This window comes from Panthera leo, chromosome B2 (genome assembly GCF_018350215.1).
Source record: "Panthera leo isolate Ple1 chromosome B2, P.leo_Ple1_pat1.1, whole genome shotgun sequence".
Classification (NCBI taxonomy): Eukaryota; Metazoa; Chordata; class Mammalia; order Carnivora; family Felidae; genus Panthera; species Panthera leo.
Window position 1 is genome coordinate 119188242 of NC_056683.1, and position 14036 is coordinate 119202277.

General features: G+C 38.7%; 1 protein-coding gene across 1 annotated transcript in view; it reads right to left on the reverse strand.

Moving 5' to 3' along the window:
• Positions 1–1847: 1847 nt before the first annotated feature.
• LOC122220392 (pantetheinase) overlaps positions 1848–14036 on the reverse strand; it is a 59866-nt gene continuing 47677 nt past the window's right edge. The window contains exons 8-10 of the mRNA XM_042939858.1: positions 6736–6906; positions 5463–5641; positions 1848–2786 (exon numbers count right to left, since the gene is read on the reverse strand). Of these exons, the coding sequence (XP_042795792.1) occupies positions 2771–2786; positions 5463–5641; positions 6736–6906 (366 nt within the window). The 3' untranslated portion in view covers positions 1848–2770. The remainder of the gene's footprint in view (positions 2787–5462; positions 5642–6735; positions 6907–14036) is intronic.

Genomic DNA, 14036 nt, shown 5'->3' on the forward strand with positions numbered 1-14036 from the left:
CCACAAGCTAGCCTATCCTGACTAATACACACGATAAAGAAAAAGTATAGCAGAGTGAAAGAAATTTGGTTTTGTAGTGTCTGTACTTAAAACACTAAACTTATCGATTATGGCAGCATGCTACAGTATTACTCGTGGATATAGGTATTTTCCCCATCCAAGACTCGGTGATTACAAAAGCAAAATTAAGGTAATGCATTTGGAATACACTCAAGACATCCAGAATAGAGAATTGGAAGAATGTGGGGAATGCAAGGTTAATTTTCGATGTAAGAGCCAAGTGATAGATTTCAGTGCAGCTTTTGACATTGATAATGACTTTCTAGTTGATTGTTGCCATATTCAGAACACTTCAATTGTTATTTTCCATTTGTTTTATATTTTTATAGATTAGTAGAAAAAAATCCTTGCTGATTCAAAAAAAAAAAAAAAACAGTTAATATGTTGATGTTCTTAAAGACCCTTTTTCCTAGTAGTGTCATTTCATGAATTAATGATTCTGGAACTTATGCTGTTTATTCTATATTACTTTTTTTTTTTAAGCTTTATTTTTGAGAGACAGAGAGAGAGACAGAGAGAGAAAGAGAGAGAGAGCATGAGTGAGGGAGGAGCAGAGAGAGGGAGACACAGAATCCGAAGCAGGCTCCAGGCTCTGAGCTGTCAGCACAGAGCCCAATTCGGGGCTCGAACTCATGAACCGCGTGATCATGACCTGAGCCGAAGTCGGACGCCCAACCGACTGAGCCACCCAGGCACCCCTATTCTATGTTACTTTTTAATGTGTATTCTTTTATAAAGTAGACTTCTAAGAAGTGAATGTAAAAGTCACAGGTGTGTATCAGGAGAAGATGATGTCACCACAAATGAGTTAATCCAACCAATTTAAATTTACCAAGAGCAGAAATCATTAAATTATTTAATCTTTAGCATAGAAAATAATTGTAGAAAGTGCTTTGGCACAATACTTTTCATATGTAAATATTGGGAGTATATTTTGAAAGACATATTACATATATAGCAAAAAGAAAAGGAAACGGTCCTATGTTTTAAAATTATATAGAAATACATATAAATATAAATACATACTTATCATAATAGCCAGCATCCCAATTGATCTGCAAAGATCCTTATCTCTTGATATTCTTACCTTTGTGTGATTCTCTCCCACATTGTACCACTGTTGGTCTGTGTGACAAATAGCGTATGGCAGAAGTGACGTCACTTCCAAAATTAGGCTATAAAAGACTGAAATATCCACACCCTTCTATATATAGATATAGATATAGATGATATAGATATCAATGATATAGATAGATATAGATATAGATGTAAATATAGATATAGATACAGATAGAGATAGATATATTTGTCTATCTCATCACTCACTCTTGGAGACGCCAGTTGCTTTTTTGTGAAAAATTTCAGGTAGCCCATGCATAAGGAAAAAGGCCACAGCCAGCTTCCAGCAAGGAGCTGAGGACCATCAACAACCATGTGAGTGATCTTAGCAGTGGAGTCTTCAGGCCCAGAGGAACTTAAGATGATTGTAACCCTGGGGACAGGTTTATTACAACGTTAAGGGAGACCTTAAGCCAGAAAACCCATTTAAGCCATTCCCAGATCCTGACTCCTAGAAACTGTGTCAGATAATAAATGTTTGCCGTTTTAAGCTGTTACATTACCAGTAATTTGCTGTGCTACAATGGATATGTGATATATTTGCCAAAATAGAATAGCAAAGAAGCCCTTAGGGTTTATTGAAGGCTTTAATATTTTAAACTTAACACTGTTACAACAATTTTCTTCTTTAAATTAAAATTGTATGAAGTATTGAGGCTTGCCATGATGATTGCAGTCCCTAAATACATAGGGGGTTATTTTCTAATGGGCCCTTTTTAAAAGGTAGTTAATATCACCCAAAAGTATAAGATGAATTTTACTCAAATATTATTGGATGAGATAGTATTTTTTTTAAAGTATCTACCACAAAAATGTTTATTTCAAAATGATATATTACTGGTATGGATCATGCTCTCCTTTGCAGAAGGGCATGCTTCGTATAGTGTGGGGCTGATCTCAGGGCTATGTGGATAGTCTACCGGTTGAGAGATGTTTTTGACTTAAACGATGTCCTTTGTTTCACTAAGTTGTATCAACAGATTCTTTTGTTACTAAAAAAGAATATTTAAGGACAGATCAATTACATGATTTCATCTGTGTGACTTTCTGCTTTCCCAGCATCCAGATGGTCTGATGGTTTCAGCATCAATTCATCAGCAATGCTTCTCTGAGAGTATCTAGTTGAGTCTCACGGAACCAGGCTAGCTGGATCTTCTTAACTAGGTAACCATTCTGTTTAAGCTTCAATTTATGGTAGAAATGGAGAGGAGAGGGGATTAGAATTTGTACCGGTTTTCTAGGGCTGCCATTATAAAGTACCACGGATTAGTTTAAACAACAGAAATTTATTTTCTCAAGATTCGGGAGGCCAGAAATCCAAATCAAACTGTCAACAGGGTTGATTTCTTCTGAGGGCCTTTCTCCTTGGCTTGTAGATGGCCATCTTCCTTTGTGTCTTCACATAGTTTCACATAGTTTCCATAGTGTCTATGTCCTAATCTTCTCTTCTTATAAGAATACCAGTCATATTGGATTAGGGCCCACCCTAATGTCATCATTTTACCTCTTAAAAGACTTTATCTTCAAATGCAATCACATTCTGAGGTATGGAATTCAGACTTCAATATGTGAATTTGAGGGGGGACATAATTCAACCTATAGGAGACCTGAAATAGATTGTTTTGATAAAAAAACTAAAAGACCAAATAAGTAAAATCAATAGAACACTTAAGCAGAGCTGAATAACAGATATGTTATAACACAAGTAAGAATGAATTCATATTTATTATAAGTGACAAGGCTCAGAAGCCATATAAAAATTAATATAAGAATCAGTAACAACAAAACAATTAATCGTGGAGAATTTCTCCATGGAGCCTGGGTGGGAATCACTGGGGACCAGCTTGGAAAAAGGCTACTACAGTGAGAGAGGAAGTGGTTACATCATCATCATGAAGTTGATAACAAATGATATTTTTAAATGAGGAAGTATCAAAAATTGCTCTCTGGACCATTCAGAGGAGATCGGGTGCGTTCAGGGTGGTATGGCCATAGACAGGACCATTCAAATTGATCCAGGTATAAAGAGATTAAGGAACATATATTTGAGCATTGGTCTTTTTTGGAATTGGGTTGTTTGTATTAAAAGAGTATTACAAATGTTTTACGCAGAAGAAAAAAAAATCACAGTTAAAAAGCACATCAAAACTATTGTAAAATACGTACGTATGTGTTAAAGAAATGCAGAGCGAAAAAGTAATCAGATCTGGGTATGGCTGTTGTAAATACCATTTTTAAAAAAGTAAATTCATTGCCTGTAATGTTTAATTTTAAGAAAAATCATTCTAAGACAAGCTGGTGGGTTTGCTGAAGTTAAAATACCAGATAGTGTATTCATATGAATAGTTCTTAGTTGATCTCCAGGAAAAATTTGAAAATAAAAACTAATGTGCTTTCTCCCAGGAATTTGAGAACATACCAAATCCATCAAAAGGCTTTGTGATGTGGTATCTTACAGTGAATGGATATCAACCATGTTTATAAAAATGATCTTATTTGGGGTATTAATCTACTTAGCACATTTGGCCATACGTTAATCAAGGTAATCTTTGCACATGTGTGTGTGTGATGGTATATAATACAAAGCAAATAAAGATATTCTATTTCTCTTTTTTATGAAAGACAGAGGCAATTTGCCCACTGAATTTCTTTAAAGGCTTTTAATACTAACATCTGTAGTTATTTAATACTTCAGAGCAGGAGTTAACAAACTTTTTGTGGAAAGGGCCAAGCAGTAAATATTTGCAGCTTTTCTGGCCATCACTGGCCATAACTGGCCATAACAGCTTTTCTGTGTCATAACTACCCAACTTTGTCACCATAGCATAAAAACAGTCATCAGCAGGGGCGCCTGGGTGGCTCAGTTGGTTAAGCGTCCGACTTCAGCTCAGGTCACGATCTCACGGTCCGTGAGTTCGAGCCCCGCGTCAGGCTCTGGGCTGATGGCTCAGAGCCTGGAGCCTGCTTTCGATTCTGTGTCTCCCTCTCTCTCTGCCCCTCCCCCCATTCATGCTCTGTCTCTCTCTGTCTCAAAAATAAATAAACGTTAAAAAAAAATTTTTTTTTTTAAATTAAAAACAGTCATCAGCAATACTGCCCCTCCCCCATTCATGCTCTGTCTCTCTCTGTCTCAAAAATAAATAAACGTTAAAAAAAAAATTTTTTTTTTAAATTAAAAACAGTCATCAGCAATACTTAAACAAACGTGGCTGTGTTCAATAAAACTTTAGGTATTAAGACTAAAATTTGAACTTCAGATCGTTTTCATGTATCACAAAATATTCTTCTTCTTGGGATTCTTCCTCTTTTTCAACCATTTAGAAACATAAAACCCTTTCTTAGCTAATGGGCTATGCAAAAATAGATCACAGGCCAGATTTGGTAAATGTCTTAGAGCCTCCTTATTACTATACTTATAAGCTGACAAGGTAGACAAAACACTAAAGAGACGCTGAAAACCACAAAAAACATGAAGGCCTTCTAACAAGTTCCTAGGTGGAAGCCCAGCTGCCTTCTAGAATACCTCATTGCTAGGTACGAAGCCAAAGCCAATTAGCTGATGTTGAATTCATTGAGAGACACGCTCTGAGAGACAGAGCATGAGTGGGGAAGGGGCAGAGAGAGAGAGGGAGACACAGAATCTGAAGCAGGCTCCAGGCTCTGAGCTGTCAGCACAGAGTGCAGTAACGGGGCTTGAACTCATGGACTTTGAGATCATGACCTGAGCTCAAGTCAGATGCTTAACCGACTAAGCCACCCAGGCACCCCGAATTCACTGATTTTCTAACTGAAATATGCAGGGTGACTGAACCATTGGAAAATGTTTGCACTTTAGACAATTAGAGTGATACAGTTTTAGCAGTCAATGTATCGTGCATGGTTTTCCTGTGACAGCCATTCACAGTTGTGATAGTTAGCACACGTGCAGTCCTTTCCATGATCCAGTAACTGGTCTAAGGACTTTAAGTGTATTTTTTTTTTCCTCACCAAAAATCCCTAAAATGTAGGTATAATTGTTATTTTCATTTTATGGATTTTTACCTTTCCAAATTATGTCACTGTGTATCTGGCTTCTATTATCTGGTGTCTCTGTGTGTGTGTGTGTGTGTGTGTGTGTGTGTGTGTATGCGTCTAAAAACAGAGAAATATATATGTATAAATAATTGTATTCACTTGTACAAAAGACCATGACCACTCTTATCAAAAGCCCACATCCATGCTTCTGTTGTCACCCATCATTTTTTAAATCATGCAAAATAAAAAGGGAAATAGAACTATTTTACCAACTGAATGAGCACACAGTCAGTGCTATAACTACGAGCATTACTCCCGGTGCTTGTGCCCTGAGGTCGGATGAAGCCTTTAATATCCAGTCCTTCTCATACAACCTCCCAAACAGAGTTACGGTCAAGACAGGTCCAGATGGCGGCTTCATGCTAAACAAGCGTCCATCACGTAACACCTAATGAAAGCACAGAGAAGTTAACCGGGTCTCCCTGGAAGTTCTACAACCCCACCACACACTTTTAAAATTCAGTGCAACTGGATGAAGAAACAGTAAAAACAATGGCTACCTTCTGTCAGAAATTTTGAAATGGTACAGATCACGGGAAAAATTGGAGGTGTGGAATTGGCATGGATTCATTTATTATTGAAATGGCTATAATCGATATCTTATAATTGACTTATCTGAGGAAGCATTCCATGAGGAAACAAGCATAAAGCAATGGGTTTGGGAAATCTAATGCTCTCAGACAAAATAGGCTCTTCCAAGTGGACAGAAGGGACTGACTGAGGGGGTTGAGCTGAGCCTCCGTCAACCCTGTCACTCGCTCACCACAGCCCCCCAACATGTTCATTGACCCAATGCCCCACAGTAGCTGTTCCTACAAGGAATACAGAGTAAGAGCAGAACCTGCAGGAAAGCCAGGGGAAGAATGTGGCTGGGCAGAGCTTATACAGTAAGGAACTATTTCCGGCCTTTAAAAAAAAAAAAAAAAAGTGTTTTGTGTCTTGACAATTTCAGCTACCATCAGATTCTCTCTCCTTAGCTTTTCCTTCCTTCTTTTTCCTCCTGTGATCACAGAAGTTCTTTACACAACAATGAAAGGAATTCCCTTTAATTTTGCTAGGCTATCACTGCTCTTGATGTGAAGGGGTTCCCTCTGGTGGGACTGGTCCTAAAACCCTTCTGGAGTCTTCTTCCTACTCAGGGGATCCGAAACAGCCAGCCTCCTCCCAGTAGTCTCCATAATATATATATGTATATATGTATACATAATATATATACATATATATATTATGTACATAATATATATATGTATATACATATATATATATATATATATACTATTCTCAAGGACACTAATTATTATAGTAAGAATTTCCAGACAAAAAATTCAACCTGCTCAGTGCGCTTCCTGATTCCTAAGAACAATTTTATCCTTTCCAAATGGAGATTTTTGTGATATTTGTAAACACTTGAGTCGGTTTCATACTCAAAAAGTGCTCCCTCTTACATGAAATGAATTGTCAATATTCAGCAAAGATTCTTACCTGAAATTCCCCAGGTGCAAGCTGACTGTCACTCAGCAACACCTCAGGGAAGACATATTGGGTTCCAAAAGTGCCACTGAGGGAAAACATTTCAAACCTGGTGGAAGCAGATTCAACCGCATCACCACAAGTGCGTAAGTCTGGTGTTTTACACTTCAGCAGAGTACAAATCTAGGAAAGTAAATGCAAACCAGTGAGTCCTAAGAAAGCCAACTGATGCACCCTTCTGACCTACAAATATTGCCTCTGCTATGCCTAGTCTCTTTTGTTTGATAAAATAATGTTATTTTTCCATTCGATTAATTCAATTCATTGATGGATAGCTAATTCAACTAGTAATAAAAATAAACGACTTCAGACCCTAATGCTTTCTGCCATTCACGGTCAAACAGATTAAATCTCATGAAGAAACAATCAGACCCTTGGTCTATAGCGATGAACAACTATACCCTCATTGTTCTCAAGCTGGCAATGCTTTTAATCATTGACTTCCATTTTTTTTTCAAAAGGTTAAATCTAGTTTCATCTCTGCATTTTTGCCTATTTCCCGCAATAAAAGAAATTTAAAGTTGTAATGAACCCCAGAGTTGATCTAGAGGCAATCCCTGTGAATGGGAAAAGTCACACACTTTATATCTGAGCAAGAACTGAAATAGTTCTCACTGTACTACACAGTTATATTCTACTCTACTCTACTACATAATAATGTAAATGTAATGTACATGTAAATGTAAATGTAAAATCTAAGTATAGGAATCATCTCACTATGCAGATGCAAAGTCCCCAAAAGGAAGATCCATATTCATTGAACCTGTACTGCATCTTCCAAACCTTATTTCAAGCCACCTTACCTCCTGCCTGACTAAAACAACAGCTTTAACTGGTCTCCCTGTTTCTACTTTTGAAGTCAGAGAGTAAGAGCTTTAGAGCAAGTATGTTAAGATGGGATACAAATAGCTTTCAGATAAAGGAACAATGAATACATGTGTCTGTTTTATTCCCTATATCTTACCTAAGCCAAACTTAGTTTGTTTAAGACATGAACCCATAAGGATAGGAAAACAGGAGGCTAGAGCATGGCTTAATGTTGGAAGTTGGGACGGTTGATGCAAAAGTAGTGGCTGATTTCCCAAGCCTAAGGAAAGCCAAGTCTTAATCTGGCAATAAGAGAGCCACAAATCAACCCTATCTACACGGCAGAATACTCAGAAGATTCCACCCCTGGGAGCACCAGGTACCTCAGGAACTGGTAAAGTTGTGCTGGCTAATGTAAGGAAAATTGGTAGGAATTTGTTAAGGATGCCTCAGATTCTGAGTCCCCCACCACGGATGGGCAACTCTCTTCCTCTATTCCAGTAAAAGATGGGGCATTTATTCCCAGAGAGGGTAAGGCAGACGATTTTTAGTAAAGGTTTGAAAAAACCTGGTTGAAGGGGATTACATGAATGAAATTTTGTTGAGATCATCCCCCTCCACCATGGATGCATCCAGCAAGGTCATTGCTCCCACCTGGTTCTCTAAACGCTGTCAGCAATGAATTTACTCTTCAGAAATAAAATTACCAGATAAATATAGGACAGGAGCCCAATTTAAATTTGAAGTTTAAATATACTAATAGTATCAAAAATGGTTTTTAGTGTGTAAGTATGTCTCAAATATTGAATGGGACAATCTTACATTTTTTAAATATTTGTTGTTTATCCAAACTTTGAATTTACTAGGGCACCCTGTATTTCAATTTGCTAAATTAGATAACATTATTCAGGAAGAGAATTAGAAGAATTTTAAAGACTGAGAAACCTGACCCATCCCAAGAGGAAGTCTCCAAATATACTTACTCAGGGTTTCCCCTAACAAAATGCCTGGTTAGATCACCCTACTTTGGAGTTTAAATGGGCAAATATCACTCATGCTCAGCCTTTCACTTAGTTTTTGGTAAGGTTAAAGGGTTGCTATATTTATGAGGAAAGCTTCTAACATGAAAGAGAGAGCAGAACAGGTAGATAAAAGAAACTTTAGGGAAAAAGAGACTATTTAAGGAGAAGAAGCTTCAAGAAAAAAATTTTCTGTGGGGCACCTGGGTGACTCAGTCAGTTAAGTCTCTAAATCTTGATTTTGACTCAAGTTGTGATCTCACAGCTCTGGAGATTGAGCCCCCTTTCAAACTCTGCACTGACAGTGCAGCGTCCGCTTGGAATTCTCTCTCTCCCGTCTCTCTGTGCCTCCCCCACTCATCCTTATTCTCTCTCTCTCTCTCTCTCTCAAAATAAATTAATAAACATTTAAAAGAAAGAAAAAAAGAAAAAAATTCCTTATTAGTCTCAGAGAGATAAAATACTGGATCCACAAAACAACATCAACAGAAAAAAATTCATAAAGCAAAAAAAAATAGTTCTTGAAAAATAAAAACATGTCAACAAAAATAAGTGACTCAATGTAAGGCTTGAAAGATCAAGAGGAGTAAATGAAAAAAGAGAGAAGGAAAAAAAAGAAAGAAAGAAAGAAAGAGAAAGCAAGAAAGAAAGAAAGAAAGAAAGAAAGAAAGAAAGAAAAGAAGAAAAGAAAGAAAGAAAGAAAGAAAGAAAGAAAGAAAGAAAGAAAGAAAACAAAGAAAAGATACAAAAATATTAGAGGACAAACCCAAAAAACACATGATTCCAAAAATAAGAGTTCCAAAAGAGGAAACCATGGAGGGGAGGAAATTCTATAAGGTTTCTGAGCAAACAGTAGGAAGAGGGATACACATACAAAGCAGAAGGAATCAAAATAACTCAAGAATTCTCAGTAGCAATACAATGACCTTGAATTTTATACCTAGGGAAATCCTCCAACAAATATGAAAGGAAAGGCATTTTCAGACTTTATATATATATAAGAAATATATATATATGTGTATGTATATATATATATATATATATATATATATATATATATGTATGTATATATATATGAAATATATATTTGGTCTTTTTCTAGTGCCTGGCAAGAAGAGCTCTAAAATTCTTGGAATTTCCTTAGTGATGAGAGGTGAAATGTGAAAAGAGGGGCTTTTGTTACTAATAACAAGCCTCTTTCAACCACGACTGAGTTCATGTTAATGAGGAGATTTTTGGAGAGCCTTAAATAACCACAGGATGGAAACTGGTGACCAGGGAAACCAACCACCTGGTTAGAGAGTTGGAATTTTCAGCGTCGCCATCCCCACCCCTATATCTGCGGAGGGAAGAGGAGCTGGAGGCTAAATTAAGCACCAATGGTCAATAACTTGAATCAACCATGTCCATGAAATTAAGCCTCCATGAAAATCCCTAAAGTATGGAGTTCAGAGAGAATCCAGGTTGGTGAACAAGAATGCCGTATCTACATGATGGGAAGGTGGCATACCGCAAACTCCATGGGACAGAAACTCCTATGCTTGGGATACTCCCAGACCTTGCCATATGTGTCTCTTCATCTGGCTGTTCATTTGTATTCTGTGAAATGTCCTCTGTAATAAATTGTTAGTAGTACATAAAGCACTTTCCTAGGTTCTATGAGCCATTCCAGAAAATTAGCAAACCCAAGGCAGAGATCGCGGGAGCCCCTGATTTACTGTCAGTCAGGTCAGAAGCATGGGTGACAACCTGGACTTGTGATTGGAGTCTCAAATGGGGAGGGGACCAGTCTTGTGGGACTGAGCCCTGAGTCTGTGGACTCCGCATTAGCTCCTGGTAGATGATGTCAGACGAGTAAATTTCAGAAGAAACAGTTAAAAGATTCAAAAGTGTTTGCCTTCAGAAAGAAGGACAGGATGGATTAGGGAAGAAACCAGTGTTTCACAAGATTTTAGTGCTGTCTTCTTAGGTGTGCCCATGCATTACTTTTATTAAAATGAAGAAAGACGTGATAGAGGCAATCCAGGTGGTAGGAAGGGAGAGAACATCTGGCATATGACAAGGACTCAAGAAACAATGGAGTTGACTCAGGAGCTGCTTGCAATGCAGCCAGTGTTCACGTGAGCAAACCTGGTCGTATAGGTCTGACAGTTAAAAGAAAAGTTTATGTTACTTTTTTTAGCAGCAGCAACAACAACAATAAAAGTTAACATTCATTGAGGACTTTTTATGTGTAGGCACGGTGCTGAATTCTTTACATTTATTTGTTAGTTTATATATTTACTTATTTTTAATGTTTATTTCTTTACTTTGATCGGGGGGGGGGGGCAGGGAGAGAGAGAGATTGAGCACGAGCAGGGGAGAGGTAGAGAGAAAGGAAGGCAGTGCGGAGCCAGACGTGGGGCTCAAATTCACAAACTATGAAAACATGACCTGAGCCAAAATGAAGAGTTAGACGCTTAACTGACTGAGCCACCCGGGTGTCCCTGTTTACATTTATTTATGAAATCAATGTTCCCCCAAATGCCATAAATAATAATAATAGCTATTATTATTATTATTGTCATCATTCTTCTCTCCTAGGATTAAGTTAGGTCCTCCAGTTGTATGGTTTAATTGTCCGTGGTACTTTCCTTTGGTAACATTTGTCCCAGCTAAAATCAACTAGTGATTTCCTTAGTTTTCTCTTCAATGCCTGTGTCCCCACCAGCATTAAGCTCTATGAAGACAGTGACAGTATCTGTCTTGCTCATCTTAATATCCTCAGGCTGTACCAAGTGCTTGCACACAGAAAGCATTACATAAATATTTGGTGAATGAAAATGAATCCACATGTTACAGATGAGGAACGAGGGATTTAAAGAGGTTGGCTCAGGGCCAGGTGGCCACTATACAGTTAAGAAGCGATTTACCCAGAATTTCTGACTCCAGAATCTATGTTCTCACCATGTCATATCCCTAATTTCTTACCCTGTTGGGAAATAGTTTTACATTCTAGAAGAGACAGGCTGGTGATTTGGATGACTCTTACCTTGGTGGGAGGAAATGGAGAGGACAAAGGGTACAGAAAATAATCTCAAGAGGAAGATCTCCCAGGTTACATGGGGTAAAGGGAATGAACTTTTGTTTAGTTTATTCCTTCTTTATTAATTGATTTACTCAATGATTCTTTAAAATATGTAGGCTGCTTCTCCCACTCTCCTATAACCACTGCTATAAATTTTTACCCAATCTTTTACCATCCTCTACTCTAGAAAATGCTACAAGCACCTTCTTTCCCTATGTCCTTAAAATTCACTATAGAACATTTGGAAAATCTCCGTGGCAAGATGCAGAGTTATTGTACCCTTATTTCCTTTTTTTTTTTTTTTTGTCTTCTCAGTTAAGAACTAGATGTTGGTGTTATAGAGATTTTTCTGGCATTAATTATCGTCACAGACTATGAAAGATTATGAATATAATCCAATTCCCAAATCCCTCATTCTTAATTCCAAGGCCAAACTTCTCTGAAAATAAAGGATTTTGTAGCACATTGGACATTGAAACCTAACTTGAACTAACATAAAGCTATCCTGTTTTTATTTAAGTTATTTAGGGTGCATAATCCCACGTTTTCCAGCAGACACATGAACACGTTTTATCTGGGGTGCTGCTCCAGACTCTGCTGGTGATGTCAGGTACCAGGGCTCCAGCTGAATGTCCCATAAATACTTTGAAACCAGAATATCCAAAGCTGAACTGAGCATCTCTCCACTGCCAGCCTGCTCCCCTCCTAACATCCTGAAACATACATTCACCCAGCTACTCTTGTCGGAAACCTGGCATTCTAGCCCCTTCATTCTGCTTTCCTGTTCTGTATCCAATTAGCTACTAAGTTTAGTCTTCTACATATTGCCAGGCTCCACACCCTGCTCTTACTCCTACTGACATAATCTTGATACAGGTTTTAATAGGACTATTTTTAAAATCTAACCAGTCTTTGTGCCCTCGCTCCCCCCTCCACAGTGCTGCCACAGCGATCTAACTCAACAGCAGATCTGATCACGTCATTCCCTGGCTGAACACCTTCCCACGGAAGACTGGCACCCAGAGAATAAAGCCCAAACCTTAGGAATGACGGGTAAGATCCTGCCAAACGTGATCCTGCCTCTAAGCCCATCTTCCACCAATCCTTGCTTCTTACGTTATGCCTTAGTGACACTGACCCGTATACCCTACTTCTTGACATGTCCTCACCCTTGCTCACACTCTCCACTCCACCTAGAATTTCCTCCCACTCTTTTTCATCTGGAGAATAGCATAAGCATTAGCTCATACATCATGTCTCCAGAAACCTCCCTGAATCCCCAAATCAGGCTAGGTATAGCTCCTTAGTATTTCCTACAACAAAACGTGCACTCTATGTTCTATCACATGCCGATTTGTACTGACATTACCTGGTCCTATGTCTTTCCCCCCTGCTAAATTCTTCAAGAGGAGGGGCTTGGCTTATTCGTCTTCATATAATTAGCACTGAATATATACACCTACTATGCAGTAGGCACTCAACAAGTGTCCAGGTAAAGATGCATTAAGACGGTGCTTATCACACAGCAAACAACATTTTGCACATTGGGTACAGTTCCAGCACTTATGCACAAGTATGTGCATCATTTCACATAATATGTCCTTAATAAAGCTGAGCGTAGGATGCCTGAGGTACCTAGCTCGGGTGGGGAGGTGGGCTTGGTGCTACAGGAAGTGTCAGGGCAGCCCTCGGGGTGAAGATAACACCCGAAAAGCACCATGAATGGTGAGGAGGTGGGGCCATCATAGATAAAGGAGACAACCTGTGCAAACATCCAGAGGTTCTGCAGATGCCGGCACATTGGGGATGAAGAAATGCCTCAACATGAGAGGAGCCCAGGGCACATGTGGGTAGAAGTGAGAGAAGAGAACAGAGAGTAGGAAGAGGTACATGTCAAGCATTTCTGAGTAGCTTTTTGGTGAGGAAGTTGATTTGCCAATGAGAAGACAGTGAGGCCTTTTAAGCAAGGCAGGGAAATAATCAGAAATGGCTTTTAGTAATTGGTATAATTAGAGTATGGGAAGTGGATGGGATGGAGCTGAAACTGTCAACAGGAAGCCCTGTTCAGATGTTGCACAGTGTGGGTGACATAGGATAGGAGCCAGATCAAGGAAGAGGAGAGCAGAATGAGAGGAACATGAAAGTTGCTTGTTGCAACTCACCATAGCTCTTCCTCTGATGTTGAGGGCTGCGAGATACCAAGTCTCTGCACCAGTAAACTACTCTACTGCATGTCTCAGAGGTCAACCCTAGATGTCTCCAGGACATACTTAGTGTCAAGTTCTTAAGTAAAAAAAAAAAGAGGGGGGGCAGGGGGCTGGGTGGCTCAGTCAGTTGAGCGTCCGACTTCGGCTCGGGTC